This window comes from Bubalus bubalis, chromosome 21 (assembly GCF_019923935.1).
Source record: "Bubalus bubalis isolate 160015118507 breed Murrah chromosome 21, NDDB_SH_1, whole genome shotgun sequence".
Lineage (NCBI taxonomy): Eukaryota > Metazoa > Chordata > Mammalia > Artiodactyla > Bovidae > Bubalus > Bubalus bubalis.
In genome coordinates this window covers 14,308,190-14,322,820 of record NC_059177.1, presented here as the reverse complement: position 1 = coordinate 14,322,820, position 14,631 = coordinate 14,308,190, and the positions used below count along the sequence as shown (strand labels likewise).

Here is a 14,631-nt window from a genome sequence, read left to right as displayed (position 1 = left end):
GGGAGTGGGGCAGTTGAGATTGGAATCAGATGGCTCATTTTTGTGGGGATGATGTAGGCCTGGAGAGACTTGAAGCGTGATTGTTACTTTTCTTTTTTTCCTAATGGAAAGTCTTATTTAGGGTGAGTGTAAGAATTTTTTTAATACCTTGAATTTTGATGTATTTTGTTTGATAAATTATGTTTTAAACTAGACCTGGAAAGATTCTTCATCATAGCTGGAGTAGAATCTAAAAATTGAAATCAAAGTAAATGTAAATTAAAATATGTTCACGTTTTAAGTATTCCAAGTAGAGGCACAATTTGTGAAAACTTAGAGGGGTTTATCTCGAAATATTCCTTCCCTTTTCCACTTTAGTTTGAATTATTTTAAGAAATTATTGTTAAAGCTTATTTTGTTTAAATATAGAGATTAGGTGAAATTATGTTAATTTTAGCTGGCGTTTCATTTCCCAGTTTCTGCCTTTTGTTTGTAGGCATTTGGAGGTGGTACTCCCAGATGGTTTCAACTCTGTATTAACCTAGTTACATTTACTAGTCATTTCAGTGGGACTTCATAATAACTATAAAAATTTTGGCTTTCCCAATATTTTAAGGCTAGGTTGCTTTATTTATGCAAAGGCCATCTTGTTTTTTTCAGAGTACAGTTTTATTTAACTTTGCACTTTGTTATGCTCTTGGTTGCAAGAAAATTCTACTAAATTTAGGCATCTGCCTTGTTTTTTTAAGCATAGTTTTCAGTTGACATAGTTTAAAACATCTCCATGGGTAGAAAAATAGAAGACTATAGAAGAGTAACTAAAAGTAGTGGCATATTTAGAGTGTTTTTGGTTTTGATAGTATAAAGTTAGAATTTTCTTTGCCCTCACTTTAGCTATTGAAATTCTGTGTTCTTCTTTCTCTTGCAACATTTTTAGCAATCTTTTTTCACATAATCCCCACTTTTACTATTTTCTTTCTTTTGCAGTGGATAAATTAATATTTCTAGAAGACCAGGATTGGAATGATTTTCTGCAACAAGTGTGCTCGCAGATCGACTCCACTGAGAAGAGTACGGGGGCCTCCCGAGCCAAGCTGAATCTCCTCTGCTACCTGTGCGTGGTAGCTGGGCACAGGGAGGTGGCCACCAGGCTCCTCCACTCCCCGCTGGTGGGTTCCTAAATATTGGGAAGCAAATAACTCCTTTCACGTCCTTGCAGTCTGCCTTCTGCACTTAACTTTTTTATTTCTATAGAGAGAAAAGCAAGCACTAAAATACTAATTCAGTTTAATTAAAATGAAAAAAGTGATTTATCAGGATGACAGGTTTGCCAGTATTGTCCTCTGTTTAATGCTTGTATCTAAAGGCATTTGAATCGACATTGACTTTGAAGAGCTTCTTTTTATGTTATGTTACACTTGCATTTTATGTTAACTTGTAGTAATTGTAAGATTTATTTCATCCATGAAATCGTAAGAGAGCAATCTTTTCATCAGCTGCTGGAGTGAGCTGCCCATGTGGAATAGGGGCTCTTTTCCTGGGTCTTCCTGGTGAATTCCAAGGTTTCTCATGTGACACTGAATGGGGAATTGAGTCTCTAAGCGTTTTTCCTTCTTCCTCTGATAATATTATTTCTTGGGCTGTCTTGGCTCATCAATGAAACCATGGGAATTTGGCAGAGCTTTTGAAGTCATCCTCAGTAAGGAGCATTTTCCTTTCTGGGCCTTCATTGGGGAACTACCTTGAAAAAATTTAAGTTTATTTTCTTGCAGAGTAGTGTTATAGTTCCTTATTTGGTACTTATGTTTGTGGGGTAAGGGGCAGTGGCGTGTTTAGAGAATAGAATTGAGTTGGAGAAACTGGACGTACTTGTTTCTTAGTTTTTATCCAGTATATTTAGTGCTTTTGCATCTTTGTAAATAATTACTTCCTTGGTGCAGAATTTGCATTTCATTTGTATATAGGTTTGATTTGTTAATTTAGTGGTCAATTGCTATCTCATTTCATGATTGAAATACATTTTAATTTTTATATTTCTAGTTCCAGTTGCTAATCCAGCATTTGCGAATAGCTCCAAACTGGGATATGTAAGTAACATTTATATTTTAATAAATTATTCTTATTTTATTAAGTAGTTAAAACATACATATTTATTAAAAGCACATACTCTTAAATACTTATTACGAACTATTCTAAAGTAATGATAACTCTGAATCATAGTCCTTTCTGTACCATTCCAATTATAAGTTTAAAAGTGAAAGTGAAATTGGAAGTCACTTGGACGTGTCTGACTCTTTGAGACCCCATGGACTCTGCAGTCCATGGAATTCTCCAGGCCGAATATTGGAGTGGGTGGCCTTTCCCTTCTCCAGGGGATCTTCCAAACCCAGGGATCAAACCCAGGTCCCCTGCATTACAGGCGGATGCTTTATCAGCTGAGCCACAAGGGAAGCCCAAGAATACTGGAGTGGGTAGCCTATCCCTTCTTCAGTGAATCTTCCCTGACCCAGGGATTGAACCAGGGTTTCCTGCATTGCAGGCGGATTCTTTACCAACTGAGCTATCCTTATCCTAATATTATAAATACAATTCTAAGGTTATATAAACTACTTTAAAACTTTATTCTTGGTTACTCTTTAGAATATTCTTTTTAAAATAATTTTAATTGGTTTATTTATTTTTGGCTGTGCTGGATCTCAGTTGTGGCAGGCGGGCTTCTCATTGCAGTGGCTTCTCCTGCTGCAGAGCCTGGGCTCTGGGCATGTGGGCTTCAGGAGTTGCCCACGTGGGCTCAGGAGTTGAGGTTCTCAGGTTTTAGAGCACAGGCCCAACAGTTGTGGAGCACAGGCTTAGTTGCTCCGAAGTATGTGGGATCTTCCCTGATCAGGGATCAAACCTGTGTCTCCTGCATTGGCAGGCGGATTCTTTACCACTGAGCCACCAGGGAAGCCCTTGAATATTCTGAATCAAATACTTTACACTTATCCCTATGTTTTAATTTAGTTACACTAAGGTGTTTTCCTTTGCCACTTTATCTTGCCTTAAGGTGGTTCACAAAATCTAATGAGATTATGGTCTGTAAACTTGTGATGGAAGGATGTGTACCTGCTTATATGGAGGCAGCATACTTGGTGAAAAGCACATTAGATAAAGTGTTAGCAGGCTTTGTGCTCTGGTCACCAGTGAGCCTTGATCAGATGATTGATTATTTCTTTCAGAGACTCTCAGCTTCTGAGGGAATCTCTGTGGGATAGTGAAAGTGCTTTGAATTCAGACAGATGTGGGAGTGGATCACAGGTCTGCCCCTGGGGAAATGATTACAACAGCTGAGTGTCAGTTTCCTCATCTGTAAAATGAGGATAGTGTACCAAGTTCATAGGTTTTTGGTAACAATTACAATTAAAAAAAGTTGAAGTATAGTTGATTTGCAATGTTGTGTTTCAGGTGTACAGCAAAGTCATTCAGTTATACATGTATAAAATGTTTCCATTAAATATTGAGTGAAGTAGGTGTATGAAATACCTGTACGGTGCCTGGTTCTTAGTGGGTGCTTAGTGTATTTTGGGGGTGTGGGAGCTGTAGTTGGTGCTGTCAAGCTTAATTTATTGTTGAGAAGCACATGAAAACACGAAGGTGAAGGCGTTTTGTAAAATGGGCCAGTGGTAGGAGAGGAATTCTTCCCTGCTGGTGAAATACGGGGGAAGCAACAGGTGTCCACAAATGCTTTCGTAAATAATTACTCTTACACATCTTCTAATATTACTCTCCTAAGGTAAATTCTGGCATTACAAAATAGGATTTTTACATCATTTTTGAGCCTACTAAACTTTGAGAAGAATTGTGGTATGCTCAGTGAAAAGAAAATGACATCTAACCCTTCGGTGAGACTCAAATTACAGCTTTGAATGGGGTGCCCCCTGCTGACTTTTAAAAACAGACACTCTTTTTTTTTTTTTTTTTAAAAAAACAGACACTCTTAATCCTTTCCAGGTACTACTGTTTTTTAGATTGAAGTTTACTTGTAAACGGGCTTCCCTGATAGCTCAGTGGGTAAAGAATCTGCCTGCAATGCAGCAGACCCTAGTTCCATCTCTGGGTTGGGAAGATCTGCTGGAAAAGGGAAAGGCTACCCACTCCAGTATTCTTGGGCTTCCCCTGTGGCTCAGCTGGTAAAGCATCCACCTGTAATGTGGGAGACCTGGGTTTGATCCATGGGTTGGAAGATCTCCTGGAGAGGGGAAAGGCTACCCACTCCAGCATTCTGGCCTAGAGAATTCCATGGACTGCATAGTCCATGGGGTCGCAAAGAGCTGGACACAACTGAGTGACTTTCAGTTACTTGTAAAACAGTTTTAATTTGAGGAAAATGATGGCTAGATGAGCCCTCTGCTCGGAGTCTTATTTTACTCTCATTGTCCATTCAAATACTACTTCTTCCAGTGATGCTTTTTCTGATCCAGGTCTTATCACCTTGACCGCATATGATCAGGGTCTTTAACTCAGCTAGGGGATAATCACTGTTGAAGTAGGTATGCTTGCTCCTTGGTGGTGTTCTGTATATAGGAAAACAAAATGAAAAATAATGTGGTGTAATTTTGTAAGTTTCTCTTCCCTTTATATAACGCATTATATATTTTTCATGTCATTAATTTTTTTGCCCAGGATTTTTTTTGTGGTATGCCTCTTTTTATAGGCTATGAACATTTGATCATTTTATTTACCCTGCCCCTATTTTTGGGTAGTATTATAATATTGTAAATGATACACTGGTGAACATTTTTGTGCTTAAATCTTTGTGCCTATCTATTTTTTGTTTTTCCTCTCAGGGCAGATTTGTAGAATTAGAATGAACAGGTAGAGAGCAATAGATAATTTTTGTGACTTCTGATAAATTGCCGAAATGCTCTGTAGAAACATATCAGCCTGCGTTCCCAGTCACTTTGTATAAAAATGCCCTTTTGTTAGAACTCATAATAGTGAACATTTATAAAATCTTACTGTTTGTTGTTCCGTTGCTAAGTCATGTTCTACTCTTTATGACCAGATGAACTGCAGCATGCCAGGCTTCCTTGTCTCTTACTGTCTCCCTGGGTTTGTTCAGACTCTTGTCTATTGAGTCGATAATGCCATCCAGTCATCGCATCCTTTGTTGCCCCCTTTTCCTCCTGCTCTCAGTCTTTCCCAGCATAACCTTTGTCAATCAACTTTACGGAGGTATACTTCACAGATAGTGCATAATATTGTAATTTAAGAAATTTTATTTATAAAATGTACATAACGAAATTTATCATTTAGCCATTTAAAGTGTATAACTCGATGGCATTATGTATATTGTAGTACTGATGCTGTGCAACCATGATCATTGTCAATTTCCAGAACTTTTTCAGTTCCAAACAGAAGCTCTTATCCAGTAATCCTGATCCCTCCTCTTCCAAGACCCTGATAATCTCAGTTCTTTTGTTTCTATGAATTTCCATCTTCATGGTACTTAATAGGAGTGAGATCATACATTTGTGCTTTGGTGTCTGCATTATTTCACTTACCTTAATGCTTTCAAAGTTCATCTGTCTTGCAGCATGGATCAGAAAGTCTTACTTTTTAAGGGCTGAATAATATTCCGCATATGTGTATGCCACAGTTTGTCTTTTCATCTGTTGATGGACACTGGAGTTGCTTCTAATTCTGACTATTGCAGATAGTGTGGTTGTGAGCACTGGTGTGCAAATACCTGTCTGAGTCCCTGCTTTCAGTTCTTTTGGGTAATATGCCTGGGAGTGGAATTGCTGGATTATTTGATAATGTTTTGTTCAGTTTCTTGAGAATACCGTCATACTATTTTACACAACGTCTGCGCTATTTTGCATTCCCACCACCAATGTGTGAGGGTTCTAGTTTGTCCTCATCCTCTTCAACCCTTAGTTTTTTCCATTTCTCTTTTCTTTTCGGTAGTAGCTCTTCTAATGGGTATGAAGTTATATACAGTGTGGTTTTGATTTGCATTTCACTAATGACTAGTAATGTCAAGCATCTTTTCATGTCCGTATTGGTCATTTGTTTATCTTCTTTGGAGAGATGTCTTTTCAGGTCCTTTGCCCACTTTTGGTTGCCTTAGTTTATTTATAGGAGTTCTGTGTGTATTCTGGATATTAACCCTGTGTTAGGTACATGACTTATCTCCCATTCTGTGAGTTGCCTTTTTGTTCTGTTGATAGTCTTCTTTGATGCCTACATTTAAAAATTTTGATGCAACCAGGTTTTTCATTTTTTTCTTTTGTTTGTGATTTTAGTGTCATAGTCAAGAAATCATTGCCACATCCAATACATAAAGCTTTTACATTCATGTTTTTTTCTATTCTGCACTCTTTACTGGAATGTTTGTAAGTCTGAACAGGACTACCAGCCTCCATGTTTGGTGGGAAACCCCATTTCAGATTCCTCTGACCTTGGGGGTCACCACTGCCCAAAGTCACCCCTTGTTTCAGAGACAAGCCCCAGGACTCTGGTCTTCTCCAGGACAGGCTTCTGTTCTGCCTGTACAGTGTCCATCAGTAATGTGAGTGTTTCTACACTTCCTTATATAAAAGATTTTTATATGAAAGGTCCATACACAGACACAAATTCATTTGCAAATGTACCAGAACCTCTATTCCACTCCAGTCAGAACGTCTTCATTTGCTAAGAAAAATATGATGCCGGGCTTGAAAATCATGACCATAAAGATTGGGGGCAGGAGGAGAAAGGGGTGACAGAGGACGAGATGGTTGGATGGCATTGACCGACTAAATGGACTTGAGTTTGAGCGAACTCCGGGAGATGGTGAAGGACAGGGAAGCCTGGCGTGCTCTAGTCCATGGGGTCACAAAGAGTTGGACATGACTGAGCGACTGAACTGAATTACGAGTTTTATAGTTTTAGCTCTTACATTTAGGTGTTTGATCTATTTTGAGTTTTTTGTTTTTTAATACAGTATTAGGTAAGAGTCCAGGTTTTTTTTTTTTTAATTATTTATTTTTGACTGTTGCCACCTGGCTTTTCTCTGGTTGCAGCAAGCAGGGGCTCCTGTCTAGTTGCGCACAAGCTTCTCACTGCGGTGGCTTCTCTCGTAGCAGAGCATAGGCTGCAGGGGGCGAGGGCTTCCGTAGTTGCAGCTGGCGGGTTCGAGAGCTCAGGCTCGGTGGCTGTGGCGCACAGGTGTAGGTGCCCTGAGGCATGTGGGGTCTTCCCGAAAGCAGGGATCAAACTCCTGTCATCTGCATCGGCGGGTGGGTTCTTTACCAGCGAGCCACCAGGAAAGCCCCAGGTTCGTTCTTTTGTGTATGTATCTCCAGTTTCCCCAGCGCTGTTCTTTGAAAGGACTGTCCTCTCCCCATTAAATGCTGTCGGCAGCCTTGCTGATAGTCACGCTGACCGCGTACGGTGAGGGTTTGTTTCCGGGCTCTCTGTTGTTTCATGGATCTATAAATCGGTCTTTCTGTGAGTACCGCAGCGTCTCAATCACCATAGTTTTGTAGTAAGTTTTGAAATCAGAAAATGTGACTTCAACTTTGTTCTTGTTTTTCAATATTGTTTTCGGTTCCCTGGATGTTCTAGGAAGGAGTTTTCTAGTTTTTGGTACAGTTTGATACTTTAATAAAGTAAATGCTCATTGTCAGTTTTTTTTTAAAATACAGTTTCTCCATTTGTAAGTTACTTCACTTCTTGATGGATTGGATTTCATTTGGTCGGTTTCTTTCAGAATTAAAAAAAAACTTTTTTTAAGACGAATGTCTCTCAGAGGCTGTGCTTCTGGAGTTGCTCCTTCCTTTGAAACTTTCTGGCTGTGGTTCTGGGGCTCAGGCCCAGCAGGCTGAATGAGGCCTCCCAGGACCTCCAGACCACACCCATCCTTGAGTGTGCTCATTCACTCGTGTGCTGACTGCAGTTTTGGAAGACTCAGGGCAGCCCACCTCTTTCTTCTTCCTCTTACATGTGACCAGCTTCATTCTGTTTTTCAGTGAAAAAAGAATTTTTCTTTATATTGCAGGCCTGCAACATTTTACTAGGATATATCTTTTTACAAATTTTCCTTGCCAGTCGGTCTCTTAAAGGCTTTAGCCTTTCTTTTGCTTTTCTCTGTCCTTATGATTTTATCATCTCTATTTCATCCTTTTTCTGCTCCTGAAACTCCTGTAGGATGGATGTGGGATTTTGTATCTCTTGACTCTGCATTTTCTTGTGCTTTCTTACTCGCTTATTGAGATAAAATCCACCCTTTCTTGGTTTTTATCGAATTTATTTTTTAGAGCAGTCTTAGGCTTACTGCAAATTGAGGGCACGGTAAAGAGATTTCCCACGTGCCTCTGCTCCCCATGCGTGTTGCCTCTCCAGGTATCAGTATCTCCCACCTGAACGGCACATTTGTTACAAATGAGGCTCCTAAACGGACATGTCAAAATCATCCGACTCTGTACTTTGCAGTACAGTTCATTCTGGTGTGAACAGTCTGCGGGTTTGGACACTGTTGAATGATGTGTTGCCATCATTATGGTATCATACAGTTTTTATTGGATTATAAGCAAATCTGGGTTCTGCCTGTTCATACCTCTGACTTTTATTTAGCCACTGAACTTTTTATTGCCTCCATTGTTTTGCCTTTTCCAGAGTGTCATGTAGTTGGGATCATAAAGTATGTAGTTTTTTCCGATTGGCTTTTTTTCCTTAGTAACACACATTTAAGGTTCCTCCATGTCTTTTCATGGCTGATAGCTCATTCTTTTTATTCCATTGTCAGATATTCCAGATATTCCATTGTCTGTATGTACCACGGTTTATTTAACCATTCACATACTGAAAGGGGTAATTACTATTTTTTTCTTCTCTCTGGCAAAGACTGAAAAATTTTTACTTTCTATTTCACTATTAAAGCACAGCTTCAGTTTTTGTCACCATTACAAATGGACTTTCTAGGTAGCTCAGGGGTAAAGAATCCACCTGCCAGTGCTGCTGCTGCTAAGTCACTTCAGTCGTGTCCGACTGTGCGTCCCCATAGAGCAGGAGACGCCAGATATGCAGGTTTGATCTGTGCGTCGGGAAGGTCCCCTGGAGGTGGAAACGGCAGCCCACTCCAGTGTTCTTGCCTGGAGAATCCCATGGACAGAGGAGCCTGGTGGGCTACAGTCCATGGGGTCACAAAGAGTCGGACACGGCTGAGTGACAGTGCACGCATGCACACAGATGGTGCTGCAGAGGGCGTTGTGTTCATGTCTCCCTGTGTACACAAGGGAACATGCCCCTGGGCCATACACGTGGGGGAAAGTATGCTCACCCCATCCCATCCCACTTTTCTCTCATGTTGATGCTAACAGTTGTGTAATGTAACTAAATGGGGTTGATTTCCTTGGTCCTAACTCTCCACTTCAGAACCCATTTTCTCTCTGTTTACAGAAGGGCCAAGGTCGCTCGGGTGATTGGTTTACTGGCCTCACACACATCTGAGCTCCAGAAAAATGCACCTGTTATTGAGGTAATTTGTTTTATTACTGAAATGCTATGAATGGCAGAGAATGTTCTCAATTTTAGAACATACGGCTCTCGTGGGTGTTGACTTGATTGCTTCTCGTGGAATGTGGCAGCCGCTGTAAAGTAACCTCGGCAGACCGCCACACTTCAGCGCTGCCTCTCATTTTCAACGCTGGCAGTTACTGAGGGAGATGTGGTGGAGTTACATGGCTTCAGGGCTCTGTTCATCGTGATTTTAACCATTTTTGGATGAAGCTTGTTTCATTAACTAGATTTCTTCGATGTCTGCCGCTGTTAATTTTAAAAAGTAATAGTGTGTATTTAGCTATCTAGGAAACTTGAATTAACATATACTATATTGTGAATTGTTTTCTGTTGGATAAGGAGGGATTTTCAAAGTAACTTGAAATTGTGTCAGGTGCTCCTTTCTAATGCCATCTGTTTAAAAATTCTGTTACTGCTTACAAAATTTTTGTGTTGTGTTGTTCAGTCACTGAGTCGTGTCTGACTCTTTGAAATCCCATGGACTGCAGCTCGCCAAGCCTCCCTGCCTCTCACTATCTCCTGAAATTTGCCCAAGTTCATGTCTATTGAATCCAACAAATTTTTTAGTTCTGTAACAATCGAAACAACCACTAGATGGCACTCAAACACAGGAAACAAAGTTTACAAGGTAACCGCCATTAAGACCAATTGACTGTAGCAATTGAGACAACCACTAGGGGACGCTCAAACACTGGAAACAAAGTTTTTACAAGTTAACTTCAGGAAGAAATAAGCTTGGCAGTACATGGCACTTTGTTTGTCGTTTCCCTGTTTTTTTTTGGTTTCTGCTGCATGAGATGTGATTCCGGTCCCATTTTAGATTAAGGACAGTCACGACAGCCTCTTGAGAACAGTGCAGTCATTTCAGGAGATGAGGACTCCTGTGAGGCCCATCTATGACCTTAGGTTCAGAACTCTTTTGAGACGAGGTTTCTGTAGCACAATTGTGTGTTCATATGTAGTTTTCTCCAGTACCTTTCAATAAAACTCGTGGTTGAAGATCCTGTAGGCATTTTAAAGGCATAGACCTCATTTTATTCTATTAATTTTTAAAATTTTCTTTTTTTATTGAAGTATAATTTACAATGTGTCACTTTCAGGTGTCCAGCAAAGTGATTCAGTTATACGTATATCTGTCTATATCTCTTCTTTTTTCAGATTCTTTCCCCTTATAAGTTATTACAAAATACTAAGTATGGTTTTCTGTGCTATACAAATAGGCCCTTGTTTGTTATCTATTTTATATGTAGTAGTGTATATATGTTAATCCCAAACTCTTAATTTATCCTCCTCCCCTTTCCCCTTTGGTAGCTATAAGTTTTTTTTTTTTTCCCTTTGTCTGTGGGTCTCTTTCTGTTTTGTTGGGTCTATTTCTGTTTTGTACATAGGTTGATGTGTATTATCTTTCTTTTGAAAAGATTCCATATATAAGTGATATCATATGATACTTGTCATTCTCTGTCTTAACTTCACTTGGTATCATAATCTCTGTCTATCCATGTTGCTGCAAATGGCACTGTTTCATTCTCTTTTTATAGAACCTCATTATTCATCACTGTAATCCATGGTGCCTAGCCAGCCAAGTAACGTGTGTACATCTGGTATTCAGTCCCTGTTAAAAGATTTAATAAACGATTACAAGAATGGTAAGAAAGTGTGGCAGTATAATTTGTTATCAGGAGACAGAAGAGATGGATGGAGAAAAATCTATTTTACTTTTCTTATGATACAGTTTAAGTCCCTTCCATCTTATTCTGCCATCACTGGCTACAGAAAAGAGCTAGTTGTGGTCTCTTGTATATATTTAGAAGCATTTATTAACTTCTTCCTTATGTTTTCTACAGAAAAATATAGCCAGCTTCTTATACTTTTCCTCCTGGGCAACACATTTATAACCCTGCGTTTGTTGTGGTTCTTATGTGTAATAATTTAAAATAAATATTATGATATTATGTTACATATATTTAAATCTTAAACATGCAGTGGATATATTTTAGGAAATTGAATATAAAACCTTAAGATTCAGAACTGGAAGGAATGTTAACAGATACTCTAGTCTGATCCCTTCATTAAACATATTCATTGTGGAAAATCTCAATATACATAAAAGTAGAGAGGCTGAAATACTGAGCTCACTTCCAACAGTTACTGACATTTTACGAATATTGTCTGTCGTCTTACCCTCTCACTCCCCTCCCTGTCTCCTCCCTATGCCTCTCCCTCCCCGTTACAGTTTTTTTTGTTTGTTTGTTTTTTGGTGGTGCTGTGTGGCCTGCTTGTTGGATCTTAGTTTCCTGACCAGGGATTGAACTCCAGCCCCCAGCAGAAAGTGTGGAATCCTAACCACTGGACTGCCAGGGACATTCCCACTCCCCAACCCCCGCTATAGTATTAAAAAAAAAAATTGTAGACCTCATACTGTGTTCATAAATGCTCTAGTATATATATCTAACAGAAAAGGCTTTTAAAAAATACAGCCACCATGCTGTTATCACAGTTAACACAATCGCCAGTGGTTGCCTAATACTGAATACCAGTCAGTGTTCAGATTTCCCTGATGTCTCACACATGTCATTGTGTGTTTTTTCATTGAACCAGGACTGAAACAAGGTCCGGTACTGCATTTACAGAACATTGACTATTAAGTCCCTGAATTTCAAACATTTTCCTGTTATTTTTTAGTGCCATTTGTTTATCAAAGACAAATTGGCACTTGTTTTGACCGGAGCTGAATTCCATTAAGTTTTATTCTCTCCTTAGTGGTCTTCTTTCACCTGTATTTCCCATGAACTGCTTAGATATGCAGACTTGCTTAGATTCAAGTTGTTTTATGGAGAAAGGGTAGGAATTCTTCCTAGTTGGTGCTCTGTGTTTCCTACTGACTCACAGGAAGATGCGAATGATAATGTCTGGCTAGTGATAGCGTGACTGGTTACTAGCTTCAAGTGCTGCCAGCGCTATGGTTTTGAACTTTTCCATCACTCTGCAAAGTTCTAGCCTCTATCGATGATCAGCGCCTAGTGCCCTAACCCTAACCCTAACCCTAACCCTAACCCTGCCATTAGTCCTTCAGGGTTCCCAAAATGATAATTTTTTTCTTTCTATAATTCTTTTCTCATTTACAGCTGGTATTAGAACTTTCCCATCTCAGCTAATTGGCTATCCAAAAATACAGTGTGTTTAGCAAAGGCAGGATGAATGATTATCCACCTTTGTAGACCAATATTCAGAATAACACGTTGTGCATTAGTAGTCTTAATTCTGTCCAGTGGGATTTTTTTTTTGTATTAAGAAATTACGGATTTACATATGTATGTTTGTATATTTCAGTCTTCTGTAGGCATTAGTCTTGTGGACTGAGTTCCATCTCAGTCCAACAGCAGCCCGTTCGAGTTTGCTCCTTTCTTCTTTCTGGGTGAGCCAGTTGTTGTCTCTGATAACTTAGTTGCTTTCTAAGATTTCAAGAAGATTTCACTATTCTTGGGAATAGTCAGCCTTAGTTCCGAAGTCAGTTCTACAAGAAACCTTATTTAATTTTAGCTGACAGTGGTGTTTAGAGAGCACAGTCTGGGTCTGGGTGTCACTGATGCTGGGATTGTCGTTTCTTCTAGCTAGGAAATGTTCGAAAAGAGAAAAATCGCAAGTTCACTCGTACCCATACTTTCAGTTCACAACTTTTCTATTTAAAAATTCAAGTGCTGTTGTTAGAGGCTGAAAACCTTCATTGGTCATGACATTAATGCACTTATCTTCTTTAACCGATAGTTAATAAGTGGTTTAAAAGTAATAACCATATTATTAGTAACAATAAAATTACAAAGCGCTATTTAAGTTACTATTATTACTTTTTGGTCCTGGGGATACAATCTACTGTGTTTTCAGATCAATTCAAATAATCTTGTCACCAATTTGATATATAACTATATATATTTTCCTTTTGTGTTACATATTTTGGGATTATAGACTCAGGGATTGCTTTGTGTGTGCTTTTTGGATTAAAGATGGTAATACTCTTTTTACTGAAGTGTTACAGATATACAGAAATGTGCACTAAACATACATTTCATGCTTAGTGAATTGTTGCAAAGTGGAGGCCCAGGAAACTGCTCCTGGTTCAAGAAACAGAGCATTGCCAGCTCGCCAGGAGACCCTTCCGGCCTGATCGTGATCACTGATCTCTCCCTCTGCTCTGAAGGTGACTACTGCCGTACCTTCTGATGCCGCGATTACTTTGCCTATCACTGAGTTATGTTTAAATGGAATCACATGGCACGTGGTCTCTGGCTTCTTCTGTTTCATGTCATGTTTGTGAAATCCACCCTCGTCTTAGGTGTCTGTCATTCCCTTTAATTACACAATCACACTGCTGGTGATGGACATGCGGGTTGTTTGCCATGTTTGGCTATTACAGGTAAATCTTGTAAAAACAGTTTGATGCACTTATGTGAGCCTTCTGTTGGATAAACCCAGGAGTTAGCGTTACTAGGTCATAGGATATGTGTATGTTCAACTTCACAGGGTCATCTAATCTGTTTTCTGAAACAGTTGTATAGCCTTAAACTCCTTTCACCAATGAAAGAGAGTTTTCAGTGCTCTGTGTTTTCATTAATACTTGGCCTTGGTATAAAATCATGTTAAATTAGCATCTACCAAGTTCTTTATTTTTAGCATATTTTTTTTAACATGAATGAGTGTTAAATTTCATTCTGTGACATCTATAGAGGTGATTGTATGGGTTTTATTCCTGTCTCTATTAATAGGTAGGTTATATCAATGGCAGTCCTAAAATTAAACCACCCTAGCATTTTTAGAAGGCCTTCCACTCGTGATGTATTAACATCTTTATAAGGCTCTGTTGGATTCTTTTTGCTCATATTTTTTATGGATTTCTCTCCCCATGGTTTCCCCCCATGACACTAAGTTCTTGAAAAGCCCGCCTGAGTTGCCTTGTGCAGTGTTTATATTTGTCTATTTGCTTTCTCTTGGTATCATTAGTTTTGATTCTCTAGTCCCACCGTTTCCTATAAATTTTAAGTTAGGTCTAGAGACTTGATGGATTCAAGTTAAGTTCTTTTTAGAAAACCTATATCATAGATGATGCTGGGTCCT

General features: G+C 39.1%; 1 protein-coding gene across 10 annotated transcripts in view; it reads left to right on the top strand.

Annotated features, from left to right (window-relative positions):
* The window catches only part of ULK4 (unc-51 like kinase 4), a 505,777-nt gene that overhangs the window by 34,097 nt on the left and 457,049 nt on the right, over positions 1-14,631 (top strand). For all 10 annotated transcript variants that reach the window (XM_045163883.1, XM_045163885.1, XM_045163880.1 and 7 more), the window contains exons 15-17: positions 967-1,148; positions 2,020-2,066; positions 9,403-9,481. In XM_045163883.1, coding sequence (XP_045019818.1) covers positions 967-1,148; positions 2,020-2,066; positions 9,403-9,481 — 308 coding nt within the window. The remainder of the gene's footprint in view (positions 1-966; positions 1,149-2,019; positions 2,067-9,402; positions 9,482-14,631) is intronic.